At 40.2% G+C, this 21,251-nt stretch overlaps 1 protein-coding gene and 2 long non-coding RNA genes across 7 annotated transcripts in view; 2 read left to right on the forward strand and 1 right to left on the reverse strand.

Annotated features, from left to right (window-relative positions):
- Window positions 1-6,445: 6,445 nt before the first annotated feature.
- Window positions 6,446-8,136, forward strand: LOC115148434 (uncharacterized). The gene is made up of 2 exons (XR_003866673.1): window positions 6,446-6,596; window positions 7,490-8,136. It is a non-coding gene; the product is annotated as an uncharacterized LOC115148434 (long non-coding RNA).
- Window positions 8,137-10,146: 2,010 nt separating this feature from the next.
- On the forward strand, window positions 10,147-19,125 carry LOC115148435 (uncharacterized). Its single transcript, XR_003866674.1, has 2 exons — window positions 10,147-10,799; window positions 18,803-19,125. It is a non-coding gene; the product is annotated as an uncharacterized LOC115148435 (long non-coding RNA).
- The window catches only part of LOC115148432 (peripheral-type benzodiazepine receptor-associated protein 1), a 178,548-nt gene continuing 168,813 nt past the window's right edge, over window positions 11,517-21,251 (reverse strand). For all 5 annotated transcript variants that reach the window (XM_029690321.1, XM_029690323.1, XM_029690322.1 and 2 more), the window contains 4 exons: window positions 18,826-18,938; window positions 13,401-13,472; window positions 12,972-13,100; window positions 11,517-12,023 (listed from right to left, as the gene is read on the reverse strand). In XM_029690321.1, coding sequence (XP_029546181.1) covers window positions 11,667-12,023; window positions 12,972-13,100; window positions 13,401-13,472; window positions 18,826-18,938 — 671 coding nt within the window. In that variant the 3' untranslated portion in view covers window positions 11,517-11,666. The remainder of the gene's footprint in view (window positions 12,024-12,971; window positions 13,101-13,400; window positions 13,473-18,825; window positions 18,939-21,251) is intronic.

Consider the following 21,251-nt stretch of genomic DNA (forward strand, 5'->3'; position numbering starts at 1 on the left):
TAAACAGCTACCCTGGGGAATTCCTGATTCAAACTGGATTACATTTCAGAGGCTTTCATTAAAGAACACCCTTTGTGTTCTGTTAGATTAGTAACTCTTTATCCACATTATAGCAGGTGGTGTAAAGCCATAACACATACGTTTTTCCAGCAGCAGACTATGATCGATAATGTCAAACGTTGCATTGAAGTCTAAAAAGACAGTCCCCACAATCTTTTTATCATCAATTTCTCTCAGCCAATCATCAGTCATTTGGGTAAGTGCTGTGCTTGTTGAGTGTCCTTCCCTGTAAGCATGCTGAAATTCTGTTGTCAATTTGTTTACTGTGAAATAGCATTGTGTCTGGTCAAACACCATTTTTTCCAGAAGTTTACTAAGGGTTGGTAACAGGTTGTTTGGTCGGCTATTTGAGCCAGTAAAGGGGGCTTTATTATTCTTGGGTAGATGACTGACTTTAGCTTCCCTCCAGGCCTGAGGGCACACACTCTCTAGTAGGCTTAAATTGAAGATGTGGCAAATAGGAGGGGCAATATTGTTTGCTATTATCCTCAGTATTTTTCCATCCAGATTGTCAGACCATGGTGGCTTGTCATTGTTGGTAGACAACAATAATTGTTTAATCTCTTCCACACTGACTTTACGGAATTCAAAAGTAAAATTCTTGTCTTTCATAATTTGGTCCGGTATACTTGGATGTGTAGTGTCAGTGTTTGTTGTTGGCATGTCATTTCTAAGTTTGCTTACAGTTGAAGTCGGAAGTTTACCTACACCTTAGCCAAATACATTTAAACTCAGTTTTTCACAATTCCCGACATTTAATCCTAGTAAAAATTCCCTGTCTTAGGTCAGTTAGGATCAGCACTTTATTTTAAGAATATGAAATGTCAGAATAATTGTAGAAAGAATGATTTCAGCTTTTATTTCTTTCATCACATTCCCAGTGGGTCAGAAGTTTACATACACTCAATTAGTATTTGGTACCACTGCCTTTAAATTGTTTAACTTGGGTCAAATGTTTTGGGTATCCTTCCACAAGCTTCCCACAATAATTTTGGGTGAATTTTGGCCCATTCCTCCTGACAGAGCTGGTGTAACGGAGTCAGGTTTGTAGGCCTTCTTGCTCGCACACGCTTTTTCAGTTCTGCCCACACATTTTCTATGGGATTGAGGTCAGGGATTTGTGATGGCCACTCCAATACCTTGACTTTGTTGTCCTTAAGCCATTTTGCCACAACTTTGGAAGTATGCTTGGGGTCATTGTCCATTTGGAAGACCCATTTGCGACCAAGCTTTAACTTCCTGACTGATGTCTTGAGATGTTGCTTCAATATATCCACATACTTTTTTTTACTCATGATGCCATCTGTTTTGTGAAGTGCACCTGTAACGGTCATCGTATGTAATGGACCAAGGCGCAGTGGGTTGAGTGCTCATTTTAACGTTTATTAGAACACTGAAAAAACAAAACAAGAAAACGAACGAACGAACAGTAATGCAGGCTACACACAGCTATGCAAAAACAACTTCCCACAAATCCCATTACAAAAACACCCCTCTATATAGGACCTTCAATCAGAGGCAACGAATAACAGCTCCTCCAATTGAAGGTCAAACCAATAACCCTAAACATAGAACTGGAAAGACTAGACCAGAACATAGAAATATACTAACATAGAACATAACCAAAAACCCCGGAACACTCTAAACAAACACCCCTCTACATAAACACATAGCCCAACAAACCCCGAAAAACTCTAAACAAATACCCCCTGCCACGTCCTGACCAAACTACAATAACAAATATCCCCTTTTACTGGTCAGGACGTGACAGCACCAGACAATGCTGCTGCAAAACACCCCCACAACATGATGCTGCCATCCCCGTGCTTCACGGTTAGGATGGTGTCTTCGGGTTGCAAGCTTCCCCCTTTTTCCTCCAAACATAACGATGCTCGTTATGGCCAAACAGTTCCAAAAAGTTACCAAAACAAATGATCTAATGATTCTTCACAGCAAAATCTGCAGAGCTGGGAAGGCTGTATCCTCCGTATAAATAAAATTATATTGGTTACAAGATTTTTGTATAATTTAAATTGAAAGAAAAAAAAAGTATTGAATCCGTCGCCATTTTGCGTATAAGTTCATAAACCATGTGGCATGGAATCTGTACGTCAAAAATATCTTCCCAACTATTTTGCAATCTATATGGCACGGCTGTTAATTTTTTGGTCCTCAAATGAAACCGGTATACATTTTTATTTATCACAACTTTAACCAATTATGGTCTTTAATGCAGGGCCGACAACCAGTTCCTTACTTTTTCCCCCTTCCATTTTCCTCTTCCATTTTTGCAGCAATGCTGCAATTAGTTGGTTGTAATTTCAGGTAGAGCAGACATTTCCATATGTTTTTGTTAGCTGTATATGTATCCTTCTTTCGATGCAAAACCCACCACCGCTGTACGTGGCCAAAGAGCTCTAAACACCTGGAGTTTGCTAAACGGCATAGACACTTGGATTGGTGCTCTTTGGCCATGCACACCAGTGGTGGGTTTTCAAATCATATGTTATTTGTCACATGCTTTCGTAAACAACAGGTGTAGACTAACAGTGAAATTCTTACTTACAGGTCCTTTTCCAACAATGCAGAGTTAAAGATAAAGATACATTTTTTAATAAAATAGAAATAGTGTGTGTGTGTGTGTGTGTGTGTGTGTGTGTGTGAGTGTGTGTGTGTGCATAAGTAGTGTGTGTGTGTGTTTGGGTAGAGTTCAATGTGTGTGCATAGAGTCAGTGCACAACACAATAGTTAGTGCTTGTTCAGCAGTCTTATGGGTTGGGGGTAGAAGCTGTTCAGGGTCCTGTTGGTTCTAGACTTGGTACACTGGTAATGCTTGCTGTACGGTAGCAAGAGAACAGTCTATGACTTGGCTGGAGTTTTTGACAATTTTTAGGGCCGTCCTCTGACACCACCTGGCATAGAGGTCCTGAATGGCAGGGAGCTCGGCTCTAGTGATGTACTGGGCCGATCTCACTATCCTCTGTAGCGCCTTGTGGTCGGGTGCCTTGCAGTTGCCGTACCAAATGGTGATGCAGCCAGTCAAGATGCTCTCAATGGTGCAGCTGTAGAACTGTTTAAGGGCATCTCTTTGGCTTGTTGGGCATCCTCTCATACTGTTATGAGGTTTTACTGGCTAGACGTCACTGCACCTTCATTGGCGCATACTGTCCTCAGTGTCAAGACCTGTGAGGGTTGATACGTTGAGACTACCTGGCATCGGAGCGCATGTTTGCGATACAGGAGTTGCCCATATCCCACATGTGAGACATCAAAACAAATCATTGAAAGAGAACTCAAGGTTACTTGCGTAACCCAGGTTGTCTGATATCATGAGTGAGATATCTCACTGCATTCCCTTACTCGCAAGAGTGTGAGGAAGTCAGTATGCTCAAGAATGACCAGAGGGCGGGCGAGTGGCTCCTTATAATGGGGAAAGGGGCTCAGTTCCTTTCCACTCGACCTATCTGACCAACAGATGTGTAATAGGTTCTTCGAGCTTCTGAGATTCTGGTGAATACCATATGTGAGATATTTCACTCTTAATATCAGAGAACCTGGGTTATGCAAGTAACCTTACATTTCAACACCCACTGTCATATCCATTTATCTCTTCCAACCCCATAGACCCCCCTTTTCCCACCCATTGCCATTCCATCTCCTAGGTTGTCATAGTTACAAACCACTCCCCCACGGCTGTACTGGTGAGAGTGTTCTTACATCGTAGGGTCGAAGAGGGAATTGAAACCTCTCTGGCCTTTCAGCTGTGAACAGCAATGGTGGTGAAGTCCCTCAAACAAACTGTAGAGTGGAAAATAAAACTTAACTTTGCCACCACCAGACCCCTAAGGACCCATCTCTTATCAACAAAGACCTAGGGAAAGAGGACTCTTATTGTGTAGAGCTCAGCTCCACCTGATAAATTACAAAGGCCTAACTTGATCCGAATTTAACTGACAAGCATTCATTGGTTTGGAAATGTGTACGCCCAAATCAAAACATACATGATAAAATAGTAGTGATCAAGTCTGATTGCATTGGCACAAAACTGCAAGCTGATTTCCTCCCTGTGCCTTCTATACAAAGTTGAATGTCAAGGCCTTTCAAAACTGTTAACCTTAAATGAAAATGAATTAATGTATTTTCTGCAAGCATTTAAAAGAAGTCAAGTGTATTTTCTAATGTGCACACTTCTGGTGCTTTGCTGTGGTGCAGGCAGCCCTCCCCCACTTCCTCCATCTCTCTCTGAGCTGAGCTGTGGGTTGCTTAGACATGAAAATATCTCGCTATGAAGCCAGCAAGAACAATGTGGGTAACAAGTCGTTTTAGATATACCATAGTGAGCCTTTCTATAAAGGAGGTCAGGGCAAAGGGGAGGAGCTATGTTATGCTACTTTATAGCATAATCCAATCCATATAGTTTAATCTTACCTATGAGAATGCCTATATACAGTATAAACAGTATAAACATACTGCAAATACAGTATTTCCTGTTTTCAAGAAAAGGAAAAAGAAAGCTACTGAGAGTGATATACAGTATGTGTGAAGACTACAGTGCAGGACTAGGCCTCGCACAGGAAATAACATGTGTTTTTTTCCAACAGGTACTTCCTGAAATAGTATTATCAGACAGTTGCACAATACCAATGCAGGTAAAGTCACTGAGCAATGAATTAAAATAACTAATGCCATGTAGTGTGCTGGGGTATGTTGAGTTATTCTTTACATTTAGCATCACTACGTCAAGGGAAATATAGTATTGTTTCTAACAAATACTGTATATCTACATATATTTCAGGATGTTGTGTATCCCTTGAAATAATCTGAATTAATGTAAACATAACAGTTTTGAAAACATAGGTTGTCCTGGCACAACTTACCCTGGGTATGGGGTCTCTCTTTCCAAACGGTACATGTTTGGTTTATTTTTTGTCATTGTACCTCTTCAGTGTCAATCGATCAATGTTTTCATCCCTTGCTGCTGCTTGAATGGACTTCTTCCCTCCTCTCACTTCCTTGGCTGCTCTTTCAAGAACCTCAAAGGGGGCAAGACCCCTGCTTGTTTGACATTTGTATACACAGGGCATGATTGTGTCTGCTCTGTAACATTAAAAATGCACTATCTTGAGTTCATCTGCATGACAAATTGCAAAAATACTATACATTTTATGCGTAAAATTGACAATGTAATCATCATTTGTATGGGGTATAATGAGCCATTGGCCCAACTTGCCCCTGGCCAAACGGCACAATTTCCCCCAGAGCAACCATTTTTACTGTATTAGCCCACACAGCTACGAAGATGCACTTTCACGCTAGGTTTAGGATGTCATATTGTAGGTTATAGAGAACCTAATGGATGTATGAAACAGTCTTTAAATTATCTACTTTGGTTTAGATACAAGCATCAGGAAAACTTTAACACAATAAATTCATTTCTTTGTGAAAATCTTGCTTACCACTTTTTCCATGTGTTTTTTTCCTTCACAGACTCCATGAAATGATGACCTCTTCCTAAATATTTGGTCACGTGATTAATTCTGTGTAGAGTTTTCTAGAAACAAGGGGTGGCTCAACTAACCCTTTGGCACGACTTATCCAACCTCCACTGGTAAAACCAATAGACTTTTTTCACCTGACTGATCTCATCTGATATTCTTGTAACTATAACTAAGTTATTTAAAATGAACTAGATGTGATTTCTGAAGAGACATATGCACACACTCATCATGAACACTATCGTAGTTTATCTCTCTCTTCCAATTGATTCTCAACATTGAAAGTTTTCAGTTTCTCTTTTCAATTTTGCAACTGTGTTATTGACAATATAAAGCAGTCTAGATTACAGATGAGCGTGGTTTTAAAAGCCAATGGAAGAGAGAAAGAAGGAGATAAGAGGGGATTACCGTGGTTTTACACGAAAAGGAACACGAGGTTGTAAAATTATTGGGGTGATAGTAGATGTGATTAGGGGGCTAAAGTCCTGAGAGGGCCCTCAGTTTCCTAGTTGGTATATCAGTACGTTTACTTCATAAATTGTGTTTATGCACTAAAACCGTCTATTGACATGTATTGGCTCATTGACTTCCCTCCTTTGGCCTAATTTCCTACCAAGAAAGATGATCGAAGAAAGTTCTGAGGATAAAGTTGGATATGGGGCTGTGAGAGAATAGGTCTTAAATAACCAGGGTGGATTCTGGATTCAAAATGGTTTGATTTCAAAATCAACTAACACATGTAGAGTAGAGGATGATGTGTCTGTTGTGTGTTTCTTCGTATGCCTGATAGGCATTGTAAACTGCATCTGCAAGAGAGAAAGAGAGATGGAAGGAGAAAGAGCGAGACGGAAGGAGAAGGAGAGAACGCCTGTGACTGTTAGACCTCTTCCTGTGGTTTGTACCACGTGGGCGGAGAGGTTTAAAAAGGAGACAACTTCTTCTTCTTCATCCACTTCTTCTAGGGTGGGGAGAAGACACCGGGCACCTAGACCGCTGGACAAGCTCTTCACTTTTTGTAGAGACAAAGGAGTCTTCACTCAGGTACAGTATGAACATATTGTATTAGGTAAAAAATGATGTTATTTCGTGATGAGATGGAATAGAAATTGTCAAATTTAGGTAAGGAGAGATCATTCTAATGGGGGCCATTGTTACTAGTCCATTCACTCTCTACGATGCTAAAATGTCTGGATGTGTACAGTTGATCAATGTGTGGGGAAAAAATGTATATAGTAATAGTGTGAAATCTTCATTCAATAATTTAAAAAGAAGAAACCATACCAAATGTTCACTGTAAAACAGGAATGGGGATAAATTCGGGACATTTTGGAGTTTTGCATTGTCTTTAGATTTCAAGTGAATAGAAAGAAGTTTACTATAACCAACAATCATATTTGCTGTAACATTGTTAGGAGAATAGTTTTTACTTCACCTGTCTTCAGAGGAGAAAAAAGCGCACTCACGTAAGACAAAATGGCTTCCACCAGATAATGCCTCAATAGACTGATCTTAGCTGAGTACAATGGCGTTGTTATGTTGTCTGAACAGAACAATGCCATTGTACTGATCTAAGTTAGAGAAACTGACTCTGGGCACAGTTTGAGGGAAGGGGAGGTGTTGTCTTTTCCCCTTCATTTCTACTGCCTTTGATCAATGCTAAAACTCTTCGGCATTAAGAACCTGTGCATTTTATTCTCTCTCAAATATGTGAAACTAACTACATCATTCCTCATAACTATACAATTGTACATGACCATTACTCTATAGGAAGCTCTATATCAATATATTTCTTTAAATCTATGACGCTTGTATGTTTCTGTAATTGAAATCTAAATATTTTATTTTATGACGTGTCTATGGCTGTAAGTTGTTACAGTATGTCTGATATTTGTTTCAAACATTGTTCCCCCCTGCTGCTGTTTTGGTTGGACCAGGTCTCTCTTGAAAAATGTAGTTTATCTCAATGAGAGTAACCTGGATAAATAAATTGGCACCAGTGTTGAGGCAGGTGCAGGAGAAGAAACGAAAGAAGCGGGAAAGGACGACATTGGAGGAAGTACAGTGCAGTCATCCATAAAGTAGAAAGCACTACTAAACTCCTCACCACAGTGTAGTGTTTCCTACTTTATGGATGAGTGTACTGTTGGCTACGGTGACAAAGACATAGCAACCAAAATGGCGCCTGAAGAGAGACTGTTCACATACAGGAAATGAGAAAAAGAGGAACCCGCTTTTTTTCACATAGTGGTGGTGTGCACAACTCAGAGTGTCACCCCCTACAGTTCACATGGGCTGTGCACCCACCCAACACTGAACAAAGCTGGAAATACCTCATGCGTCTCCTTAAAAAAATGTGAGGCTCTGAATGCGTTTCGTATTACAATTCTGAACATGAAATGTTTTAAATTTCTTAAACTGTATAAATAGACTAATTTCCATTGAACTGTAAATGGTCTGGTCCTTTAAAGAGGTCTTATCATTCTATGCTTTTGATTTAGAAATGTATGATGCATATAAATAAGTCTGTATTGGTAAAGGAATTGCAAAATTTGTGCTCAATAAAGAATGAAATAAAATGTGATATTTTTTGTATTTTCTATAACTCTACTTTCATTTGCATTTTCCATTTTTAACACAGTCAAAATCAAAATTCACATAATAATCCACAGCACAACTGCTTTTTATGTGAAAATATACTTTATTCCTGTAAAAAGATCCATATTGAAAGAAATCGCCACCATTTCAAGTCAACAAGTCCTCTGTGCACTACTTCTGAGTTATTGTTCCTCAATCAACAACACTGCATCCACATGCAAAAAGACATCTGAAAAACATTATTAACAAAATCAAAACAAAAACATATTTACAGGTGAGCTTTTCCAAAATGGGTAATACAAACCTTAAGATACAAAAGGTAAATCTTCCCCTTGTTTTCAAAAGAAAGCATACATACAGGTCAGGAAAGACAAAAAAAGTTCCATTCTCTGTATGAAAATATGATCATACCTTATAGTCCAAAGCCCCATAGTGCTTCACTTACAGTAACATACAGCTAGCTGTAAATTATAATACACATACACACATAGACTCCTGAAACTCCATAATACTCCACACTTGGCTTCCACTGCATCAATAATCAATCAGATGACTAAAATATTGCAAACATAACGCCAAGTAACGTTACACCTATACAGAAATATGACAATAATAAATAAGGCCAAATATGGGTATAACATCATTATTATGCATGCAATCAATAAAGTAGTGTAAACAACATATTAAGACTAAACAGGTCTTGTAAGGCTAAATATTATATCAACTATATCAAAATGCTTGCTAAGGGTTAAGGTCCTATTTAGATAGCAGAGCAGGAGCAGGGTAGATGTGGAGACATGGGCAGTAGTAGTACGCTCCTAAAGCTCGCAATAACAATGAATGCTACTTGCTTTCTGACTACAGATTAGAGCAGGTAGGTAGGGGAACATTGGTCCATTAAAGGCTGTGAAGGAATACAAATATGCACTGTAAATGTTCAGCCACTTTAAAGTACAACCCGACATGTACAGTACAGTACTGATACCTTATCATCTCTGCTTTCTTACCAGGATTATTCAAGGCCAGCTCAAAAGTGGCGCAACCGATGTTTCCTCATTTTCTGCTATTCGTTATTGTCCCTTTTAATTTGTAACACTGATAGAACTATACAATTAAAATGATAAATAAATAAAACTCAAAACATTCATAACATCAAAGAAACCAGATTTGCCTCCTCCAACGTCTGGAGTCAGGTGTGCTTAGACTCCGCCCTCTGCTGGAGCTAATCCAATGGGTCGCCAAGCAATGTTCAGAATGTTGCAGATAAAACTGTGGCCTATAGAACAGACATGCCTCACATAGGCTGTTATTAGGTAGAACATACATCTGTTCTATGCGGTATATTTCTAGCTATTTCACCCCAATGAACACACCCCTGGTGTTTCATGCTTGGTATCTCCTCGTTATAGTAACGGATAAAGCACCTAATGTTTTGGCAAGAATCTCCCTCTACGGTTCAACAGACACATTTTAGTGAGACGATGTGGCTCAACCGAGCAGAGCTGAGTGACTAAAACTAGTTGAACCTGAGAAATTATTAACATTTAACACCAGCCCTGTATTCAACCCAACAAACAAATAAAACCAACTTATTACATTTACTAACTTCGCCTGTCATTTGGACACTTTCAGAAAACTATTACTGCATATTATACTGGATGGAGTAGCTGGATAAAACAATGCAGCTACAGTGCATGAGTCGGGTTGTTAACCATGGTAGAATAAAATAAACACTTCCAAATGTTTTAGTGTTCATTGTCCTTACAACACTCCTAAAATGGAGGAAAATAAACATCTAAATCGAAAGAATAAGGACAGACTCAAGACAGACCCTGGACTAAGACACTATACTATGACAGTACAGTGACAGGAAATTACCCCATACACGCCCAGACATGCACACACACGCGCGCACACACACATACACACACACACACAGTCATGAGTATGAGTTCTGTGTGCCAACATTAGACAGAAAGGCATAGATAGGTTTCAGTCTCGCCACCGTCAGTCTCGCTTTGTCTACACACTTAAGGAGGCCATAAGACCCATCCTTCCTCACACTAAAAACACAATTTACCAAACATACTCAACTTCAACACAAAGATCTAAAATAAATTACTTTATGGTTGTCAATCGTAATGAAATGGACGGAGTTGTTGTTAAAGGGACAACTTCCATTCAGCTATACTGTAGTGAGCTCATAATGAGTGAAAGTGTACAATTAGCGTTAAAAAGAATCCTAGTTAGTTACAATACTTTTGATATGAGACAGAGAGGGACTCACTGACCAAACTGATGTTTAAAATACATCTATGTAGAATAGATTCCAGATCGATCTGAAAAGTGACTGATGAGAAACAACAGCCAACAGATAAAGAGATGCTCTCTTCCATCCTCAGACTACAGACAGAGTTGGACCACGGACAGAGTTGGACCACGGACAGAGTTGGACCACGGATAGAGTTGGACCATAGAAAAGCTAACGATGGGGAGTCTAGAGTCTAGAGCAGCATTTGAACGTCACCTCTGCATCTGTATCTGATCAACTCAAAGCAAATCCAATCCTTCCAGAGATTACTTCCAGATTAACATCAAGTACAAACCCTCACAGAGTGGAGTGGACTACTAATGGTTAACACGTATTAGGTAATTGGTGGGTATTTAGAGGCAGCCTGTAAGCACAGCACAGGTTAGGAGTTTAAATAGTTCAACATGCTCATTAGCATGCTGTCAGTGATGCTGCCATGTTTTATATATGACAATCTCTGCGTTTGAAATGGCACCCTATTCCCAAAGTAGTGCACAATAAAGGGAATAGGGTGCCATTTCGGATACAGACAAAATATGCTCCACATATAGAGCTCGCCAGCTTGTAGTCGTAAAAAAACTGAAATGAGTTACCTTTGGTTTGTTCAACCATTCCTATGCGGAAAATTAATGGGGAAAGAACAGGGTTTTGGGATAAATAAACGCCGAAAATAAGGTCTGAGCTTAGGAGATCTTATACTTTCTGTTCTATGAGTTAATATCAGTCAGTTAACATAACCTTTATGAATTATGAAGCCTTTATGTGCTTTTTTTCCTAACATAAATGCTTCAAAGTTCTTAAAAAGTGACGTTAGCTGATGAAGATCATCTCATAAAAAAAAACGTATTAGATCTCCTAAGCCTGTGTTTACCACAGATCCTATTTTCGACATTTATCCTAAAACCCTACAAAAATGTAATTTAAAAACAATAATCTCTTCATAGGCTTTGTCCTACTCACCATAGTGGAGTCAGTGCCTTAAACAAAAATCCATTGCTATTGATCGCTATTGATAGCTGGTTTAGTAGTATTATCAAGAAAGCCCATTGAAGCGGTATATTTAGCTGTATAATATCGGCCAAGGACAAGTTAGTGTATCTGTAGTTACAGAACACTCCAACTAAATTAACAAAGACTAAGACAACGAAGACTGATAACAAACATGTAAAAGTGCTTTCAATAAGGGGGGGTAAATGTCCCAAGTTTCAATCCTTCTTGCTGGATCCAAGCTTTTTGAAAAGCTTCTTCCCTTTGGAGAAGAAGCCTTTCTTTTTCTTGCCTGGTGGGGAGACGTCTGTCTGGTCTGTTTGTGAGGGGCTTTCTGGTGGAACGTGGGGTGGAGAGGTGCTGATTCTGGGGGCGGCTTGTCTTGGGGCTGGGTTGGGGTAGTATGCGCCTGGGCCAGGGTCCATGGAGGAGGGGTCTATCATGGCTGCTGCTGCAGATGGATTCAGGTCTAGGTGGTGGAGGTGTGTGTAGACTGGGCCAGTCACCCCTGTCTGTAGGGGTGAATGTGGAACCTCCTCTGGTGTTGTCTGCTCCATGGAGGTGCTCGGGCTCACCTTGGGGAGGGAAACCATGCAAACAGAGTATAAGAAAAGAAAACTTTCTGATCATTTGTTTCTTTATTGTTATCAGGATTTTACTGAATCTGTCTATCCAAATAAAACTGTTAAGTAACATACTATCAACAACAATCCTACTAAGAGTCAGTAACGTACATTGTACATTAACTGATTCAACTAACATCAACACGTAACAGAGAGAACATTTTACTCTCTAAAGCTAAACGTGTTAAAGATCAGGGAGTCTAAAAATAATCATGGAAGCCAAGGGCTACAGGAGAACGGTTGGGTAGGGAATGGATAAGCGGAGAATACCCAGTTGTTCAGAAATCTCAACCCATCAACACACCACCCTGGGCCTGATCTCATGAACATGGGGACCCAAAAGACAGGACACTACACATACTAGTACTGGTACGGTAGGAAGGATAATGATAAAGAGTAGCACAAGGTGGAGGGAGTAGGGTGCACTAGTTACTAGCACTCTGCTAGGAGGGTGTTCCAGCCCCAGAGACACTTACGCTCAAGTCTTAAAGTGCACAGTTCGTTTTTGCTTCTGCAAAAGGCCATGCAGGAAACAGAAGGACAAAAGAAATGCAAAAACAGAACGGAAATTATAGAGACAACCAAAAAAAGACAAATGCATACAATGACTAAAAAAAGCATAGATATGAAAACAAAATGAAAAGGGAATATTTTGGAAAATGGTCGATAATAAGTGCATAGAAAGATCGGCAGTCTTCTGCAACATCAAATGCTGTGTGGGGGATCCACCTTCACAAAAGCAATTTCAATTTTTCATGCTTCTATTTGTGCTTTGAGAAGCAACGGGCTAGAAACGTTTTGGCAATTAGGCCATCATCAGTGTTTGGCCACAAAGCAGTTGGTGATGTACTGTACACATGTATCCACAGTGTCATAGGCGTAACCCGTACACAGACGCACCTGTAATTCTCTCCTGGGCTCTGCTAGAGGTCGAGGCTGAGGGTCAGGTGGTGGGGCTTTCCGAGGAGCCTCTGGGATAGCCTGCAGGAAGTTAGATGGGACCAGGCCTTTGTGTCCGTTCAGGTCGCCCTGGAAACACCCGCATACACATTAGACATCCACATCACATATAACCTTTACTGTAGTCAATCAAAAAAGACAGTCTGCTAGCCTGTCTGTTCAGCAACTACAACTGTATTACTACTACAAGAACAACTAATGTTACTATTATCTAATCCAACATCTTCCCTTGTCATTCAAATGGTCATGCCTTTAAAAGTGTTGAAACGCTATCAAAAAGAGAGTGCTTACAATCTTCTCAGAGTTTTTGTTTAAATGAGAGATAGCTGCATTGTTCTCTTTGGAAAAGGTGTATGCTTGTACACTTACATAGAAGAAGCCATCATCGTCCATGTCACCAAACACATAAATGACGTCCCCGGCACTGAAGGTCAGCTCAGCCTGCAGAGGGCGATAGAGAAGACCAGATTCAACAGACGATGCATTATACATATATGCATCGTCCAACATATATCTCTGTTTTGATTTTCTTTTGAAGAAGTCTCTTTCCCATTGTCCGGCTGCTGCTGTGACTGAGTTTTGAGTGAAAGGGATGAGTACTGTCCAATTATCCTCCCTGCCGTCTTGATCAAGCGCTGAAGCTTGATTTGGCCTTGCACTCGCATGTTTCCAAACATGCATTTCATACCAAAGGACAGTACACTCCGCATAAGAGAGTTCTAGAACATTTGTAAGATATGGCGGTCGACATTAAAATGGTAAAGTTTGCGTAAAAAAAACATTCTCTGTTGCAATTTCTTCATCTTTGCAAAAGCATGGTCATTGTGGTCACTCTATCGACTGATTCACCATTGATCTTCGTAGGGGGTAGTGGAGTTTTTTCCTTCTGATTTAGTTTTTTTTAACATTTATTTCAAGAAAGCGTACCATTGGATGAATTCTGCCATTTCTCTGTCAAAACCTTGAAGAGAGGCTTGGTCTGGGTAGAGAAAACCCACAACAGCGGTGTCATCTGCAAATTTAAAATATTTGTGACCCGATTTAGGAAACTAGGCATGTCGCAAGTTACGACTTCACAGGAGGGCTGTTTGAATGTAAATCTTTTTATTTTTTATTGACATAAATGCCTTCTCGAACATGTTTACTTTCATGTGCCTTAAATACAAATAAAATTGTTAAATTACGAGCCTAGTTGGTTTAGCCACAGAAAATGCGAGCAACATTCCTACTAGCCATGATTGGCTGAGATAATGAGTGGGCTGGACATGCAGAGAGATGTGTTTGGATTGGTCTGCCATATAGCACGCGTCTGTCTATTGGAGCTGGTCAGTATGTCTAGGTAATCGTGTCAGACGCTGCTTTTAAAAAAAATGTATCATGTAGTAAAATGCATAAACCTATTGTCAAGTTAAAGTGTACTGTTAGCTAGCTAACATTATGTGTATGCTCTCCACTTTCTGGAGGACCGAGTTTTGAAATCAGTGGAATTCAAGTATGATAGCTAAGGAGATGGAGAACACACCAGTCTGGATTACATTGTCAAATGGAATCAGACAGGAGACGCTTCCAACTATGATGTATACTGGTAAGATGTCTAGCTAGCAACATTTTCAGATATTACACATTTCTAATATTGACAGAAAGTGGTTTCATTTCAAGTGTACTGTTAGCTAGCTAATGTTAGCTGGCTGGGTCGCTAGCTAATGTTGTGTATGATCTTACTCTTCGTATCTCAGACACATTTGCTTGACTAGTTAAAGTCATAGAACCTGGTTGGTTAGCTACCTGCAGATTCATGCAGGGTAGTAACATCATGAGTTGTGATTATGGTCCATTGTTTAGCTAGCTACATGTCTTAGCAAAAGACTCCATGCAAGTATGCATTTCAATAGAATGTCACTGCAACTGTTGATAGACGTACTAGCTAGTAAATTCGCTCTAGCTATCTAACTTACTCCAATTTCAGACCACAGGTAAGAAAGTCTAGCAAGCTACATTTTCAGATATTACACATTTCAGATTTTCACAGAAAGTGGTTTCATTTCAAGTGTACTGTTAGTTAGTTAACAATAGCTGGCTGGGTTGCTAGCTAACATTATATGTATGCTCTTATTCTTTGTATCGCACACAAATTTGCATGACTAGTTATAGCCATAGAACCTGTTTGGTTAGCCACCTGCAGATTCATGCAGGGTAGTAATGTCATGAGTTGTGATTATGGTCCATTGTTTAGCTAGCTAGCTAGCTACATGTCTTATCCAAAGACTCCACTCTAATTTTGACAAAATATTTTCATTTCAAGTTAGCGTACTGTTAGCTAGCTGCTAACATTACGTCTTGCGCTGGTATTAATTGTTTACCTAGCTAGCTATCTAGCAACATTTCTTAACAAAAGACTCTCGTCTTAGTGTGCCAGAGCACAGAATAACATACATTTTTGAATGCTCAACACCTGTTGAATATGTCCGGTATCAGTAAACGTCGGCAATAAAGCGTAATTAAATTGTTGCCAGCAGCACCGTTACAGTCACCTATGCTCTAGATAACATGAAATCTGCTTAACCAAATGGTCAGAGTGGGGTGTTCTCTCATTATGTGTCTGGAAGTAGCTAGCCAATGTTAGCCAGTTAGCTTGGGTGCTTGACTGTCGTTGTGAGGTCATAGGTTTCGGAACAACACTACTTATTGGCCAGAGTGTCCAGTGTGCGCTCTGAATTTACGAATGGACAATCTGACAGCACAGTTGCAGTCACCAACGTTCTGGATAACATAACAGCTTAACCAGCTCTGCTAGGGCGAGTAATGTTCAGTGAGCTGTTCTCGCTCTCTTAGATGTCTGGAAGTAGCTGGCAAGTTAGTACAGCACGCATGGATCAACCCTTAAAGAGATGGGTGGGGCTAAGGCTTAAGAGGGTGTGAACAATGCTGAATGGGTGTAGACAAAAAATGGCTCTCCAATAGTAATACCAAAAGATTGAGACAGTTTTCCCAAAAGTGAGTTTACAAGTTGATCAACTTTCAAAGCAGAATTACTTTCCCATTGCTTCCTCAAATGCAGTGTATTATATACCATTTTGTAGCTCTGAGTTACTACTTTTATCCAATGTAAAAAAACAGAAATTCAAATGTTGCTACATAAGACAGAATCCAGGTGGTGAGTCACATTTGTGGGCTGAGTCAGAGGCTTGACAATCATTTGTGTACAGTGTGTACAGTATTGGTGAAAGTACGCAACCTTGAGGGGCTTCCGCATTAACCGTTCTAGATGTAGAGATGGCGGAGTTTAACTTCCCTTGTTGAGTACAGTTCACAAGGAAACTATTAATCCACTTGATCAGTAGAGAGTTGACACTCAAATCCACCAGTAGGTGTGGTTGGATGGTGTTAAACTCGCAACTGAAGTCAATGAATAACATTTTCTGTAGGCTATTTGCCTTTTCGTAATGTTTGTAGATATTGTTCAACATGACCAGTAACGCATCATCAACACCCCCGGAGACACGGTAGGCAAATTGGTTTGGATCTAATTGGGATTAGAGACCAGAGAGAATTTGTTTTTTCAAAAAATGTCATAGGTCAAGATGTCAAGGCTAAATCGCTATTTTCTTTTGGCATGTTGTTTTTAGCTACTGGGACAATCAGCAACTTCTTCCATAAGTCTGGAATTATCCCACTGTCCAGTGACAGCTGGAACAGCTTCTGGAACGGTAATGCGAGCTGGTCTGCGCATGCCTGAAGTGCCTTGTTGCTAACGCCGTCTCGACCATATGATTTTCGTGGGTTGACATGTTGAAAGTATTGCTTGACGTCATTCACAGAGATCTGTAAATCAACAGCTGGTATGCTGTCTACACTGTCAAAGGACACTTTCCTCTGCGATGTAAAATCATACGTCAAACCTATAATAGAAACTTTTCAAATCATTTGCAAAAGTAAGATCATTTGACGGTCATACAATGCTATTGGTTTGTAGCCTGTGATGGTTTGTAGCCCTTGCCAGGCTTTCCTACTGTTCTTGAAAAGGTTTTCTAATTTGTCTTTGTAGGCTGCCTTGCACTTCTTGATTTTGCTTTTGAGTTGCCTCTGAAGATTTTTCCTTTCCCCTTTACTGCCACCTGATTTAAACACTTGTTTTTTCTGATTGAGGAGCTCTTTTAATTCCAGAGTTACCCACGATGTATTATTGTGGAACATGTTGACTTTCTTTTTGTGAATAACGAGATCCTCACAGAAACGAATGTACTCAGAGACAGTATCCGCTGCCTCTTCCAGGTCATTGACGCTGTCCATCAGGGCCACCCAGTCAGTGCACTCAAAACAGTCCTGCAGGGCTTCAGTAGCTTCATGAGTCCAGCTTTCAATCCCCACCTTTTTAGCCTTCTCTCACTGTAAACACGTTTGTAGACTGGGATGAGCTGAACCCCCAAGATTGGGTAGTGCCTTGGAAAAATACGCACCTGGGATGTTACGATAACAGAGGTCCAGACAGGCTTCATTTTGGGTAGAACATGTAACATATTGCTGGTATGATGGTAAATGTTCAGATAGAATGCACATGTTAAATTTTACCACAATTAGCTTTACTGCTTCAGGTGACTGTCTCAGCCTGGGATACAAGTTTATGGATCTAGCCATGGATCAAGTTGGCAGCTATTTGGGTGTCAATGGTTACAATAGGACTACAGTAGGCAGTACCCTCGTTAAGTTACAGTTTTAACAGTGGTCAAGTAGGCTACTGTGGCTATTTGATCATAATGTAGGCCAACCAGAGTGGCCTACCATCAAAAACAATGGAAAAAAATGTATCCCATAACATTTTAACATGTTAATAGTTGTTCTATTATTCAGCCTACAGTAGCAGCCAATGTGTGGTGTTCAATGTAGGCCTACAATCCATGAGACGTGTTTATCTGTTTATCTACTTGTCCTTCAGACAAGGTGACTGAACATTTTGTGTTGTTTGATGCAAGAAACTACTTTACAAAATAAAACGCATCATTATTCCCATACCATTACTACAGAGAATCAGACAAATTATGCTACCCTCTGCCTATTGGCTACTTAGCTTATTCAAGCCTGTCTCAAAATACAACACTACCCCTTTAAGACAAAAAGCAGCTCTTTACCTAACTTTTCAAAGATGGCTAGAAATGCACATTTTGTGTTCTTGTAGGAAGCAATCACTCCCCCGTTGCACACGTTGCTACGTGTAGCTCTCGCTTTGATCTCTAAACAAGCACATCCACTCACGACTGCTCATGCTATAAACACAGTCCAGTTCAAAGTGAATGGCACAGATCCATATATGGCAATGATCTGTTTGCATATAGGCCTACTGCAGCTCTGAATGGTTATGGCTCACTGGTCTGTAGAATACGGCCTGAGTCGTGCCTGTCAATGCAATAGAATCCTACTCCAATTTGCTTTGCCTACAACAAAATATCTTGCATAGTTAGTTTTGCATAGTTCATTTTGTTTTGGTACTGTATGTTGCATTCAAAGTGGCTAATATTGCATTGAATCGATCACATTTCCCACAGTAAAAGGAAATGTTGATAGGTGTTAACTAACAGGGAAAACTCTAGAAAGTTGAGTGAAGTTCAATTTTCTGCTTCTCAGCATGAACTGATCTTTCTTCTGTACGGCAGTTCCGGGGGAACATTGCAAACAATAGAACATTATAGTTACAGCTTTCTTGTCAATTGAATCAGAAATGTGTACTTTGCTCTCTTTTAAAAATGTTACTATAACACAAGCCTTTTTTGTTACAGGGACGATCATGTATGTCGCTTACCTCAATGTCAGCGTTGGGAGAACTCTCTCGAGGGTCGTAGTCAAAGATGGCCTTCATCCTGCGAGGAATGGGACCTGCTGGGTTCGCCATGGCAAAACCAGACTGGCTGGGATCTGTCGATCCAACACAGAAATACAGAGTCAAATTTTGGACCTGATTTTTTTAAACAATTTCTGAGTGGCACACCCTGTACATTTGAACCTCCATGTCAGCATGCAGTTCATTGTAACTCAGAATCATGCAGTGCACAGCTAGCTTCACACCATCACAGGGAAAACCAAGATTAAAAGATTAACAATAGCAGTGGCTGGCTTTGATGATGATGTTTTTGGCCCATTTCCTTGCAGGCAAACAAGATGGTGAGGGTCACACAAGAGTCACGCAAGTTTAGCCTGTTTTCACTCGACAGTTAGTGAACTGTAAGTGCAAAACACGAAAAGACATGAGAGTTCATGTAGTGATGTCACTTAGAAAAGAAAATGAAACAGGGTTAGGAGGATAATGGAGATGGAGAAGAGGGAAATGCATTTAAGGAGATCATCATGATTATCACCAGGCAAGCAGACAATGTTTCCCCTAAGTTTTATTTCCAGCAGCGGTGGCAGAAGTAGCGAGGAGGAGGGGGTGAGGGGGGAAAAATCAAGGACAGTTTAATTTAATTTTAATGACATCACCAGCCAAGTCTATATTAACCCCAAAAATGATTTAGCTAGTGTAACGTTACTGCATTTTAGCTAACAATTATTACAGTGCATTCGGAAAGTATTTCTGAACCCTTCACTTTTTCCACATTTTGTTACAGCCTTATTCTCAAATGGATTAAATCCCCCCCCCCCAATCTACATACAATATTCCATAATGACAAAGCAAAAACAGGTTATTACAAATGTTTGCAAATGTATAAAAACAAAAAAACGGAAATGTCACATAAGTATTCAGACCCTTTACTCAGCACTTTGTTGAAGCACCTTTGGCAGCGATTACAGCCTCGAGTCTTCTTGGGTATGACGCTACAAGCTTGGCACACCTGTATTTGGGTAGTTTCTCACATTCTTCTCTGCAGATCCTCTCAAGCTGTGTCAGGTTGGATGGGGAGCGTAGCTGCACAGCTATTTTCAGGTCTCCTCCAGAGATGTTCGATCGGGTTCAAGTTCCTCATGGTCAGAGTCCTTTAGGTGTCTTTTGGCAAACTCCTAGCGGGCTGTCATGTGCCTTTTACTGAGGACTGGCTTCCCTCTGGTCACTCTACCATAAAGGCCTGATTGGTGGAGTGCTGCAGAGATGGTTGTCCTTCTGGAAGGTTCTCCCATCTTCACAGAGGAACTCTGGAGCTCTGTCAGAGTGACCAGCAGGGTTCTTGGTCACCTCCCTGACCAAGGCTCTTCTCCCCCGATTGCTTAGTTTGGCCTGGCAGCCAGCTCTAGCAAAGTATTGGTGGTTCCAAAAATCTTCCATTAAAGAATGATGGAGGCCACTGTGTTCTTGGGAACCTTCAATGTGGCAGAATTTTTTTGGTACCCTTCCCCAGAACTGTACATCGACACAATCCTGTTTCAAAGCTCTACGGATAATTCCTTTAACCTCATGGCTTGGTTTTTGCTCTGACATGCATTGTCAACTGTGGGACCTTATATAGACAGCTGTGTGCCTTTCCAAATCATGTCAAATTAATTGAATTGACCACAGTCAAGTTGTAAAAATATCTCAAGGATGATCAATGGAAACAGGATGCACCTGAGCTCAATTTTGAGTCTCATAGCAAAGGGTTTGAATACTTATGTAAAGAAGGTATCTGTTTTTTATTTTTAATCAATTTGCAAACATTTCTAAAAACCTGAATGATGAGGATTTTTTTTATTTCATCCATTTTAGAATAAGCCTGTAATGTAACAAAATGTGGGAAAAGTCAAGGGGTCTGAATACTTTCCGAATGCACTGTACATACATCTATTAACAGAGTTGGCTCCACTTCCAGGATTACAAGCTATCTAGCTAGTTACCTTGAAGGTTTTTCGGATGACCTGATAAGAATCTGAGGAAGATCTGTAACTTGTTGTCACTCTGATGTTGAAAGCTTGTCTCGGCAGAAATGTTAATTATTTGTATTATTCCTTATTGGGAGTGGCGGTACGCTGAATTAATATAGGAGAAACACAGACAGTCCTTGGTGGCAGCAGGATAAGGCTAATATCTGCCTGATAGAATGATGCAGTAAGTCAGAGACAGATTTAGAGAGGTCGCATGTTAATGATGTCATCAAGTGTAACGCATGGGTCGTTCCACGAAATGAGTCCCTTTTGAGTCCCTTTGATATTGTAAGTAGAAATTGTGCACCAATATTGAATTTTAAAAGATGGTTATATATTAAATGAAGTGTCCTGTAATATAGACCACATGGAACATTCGATAAATCAGATATTTTATAT

Source organism: Salmo trutta, chromosome 15, assembly GCF_901001165.1.
Source record: "Salmo trutta chromosome 15, fSalTru1.1, whole genome shotgun sequence".
Classification (NCBI taxonomy): Eukaryota; Metazoa; Chordata; class Actinopteri; order Salmoniformes; family Salmonidae; genus Salmo; species Salmo trutta.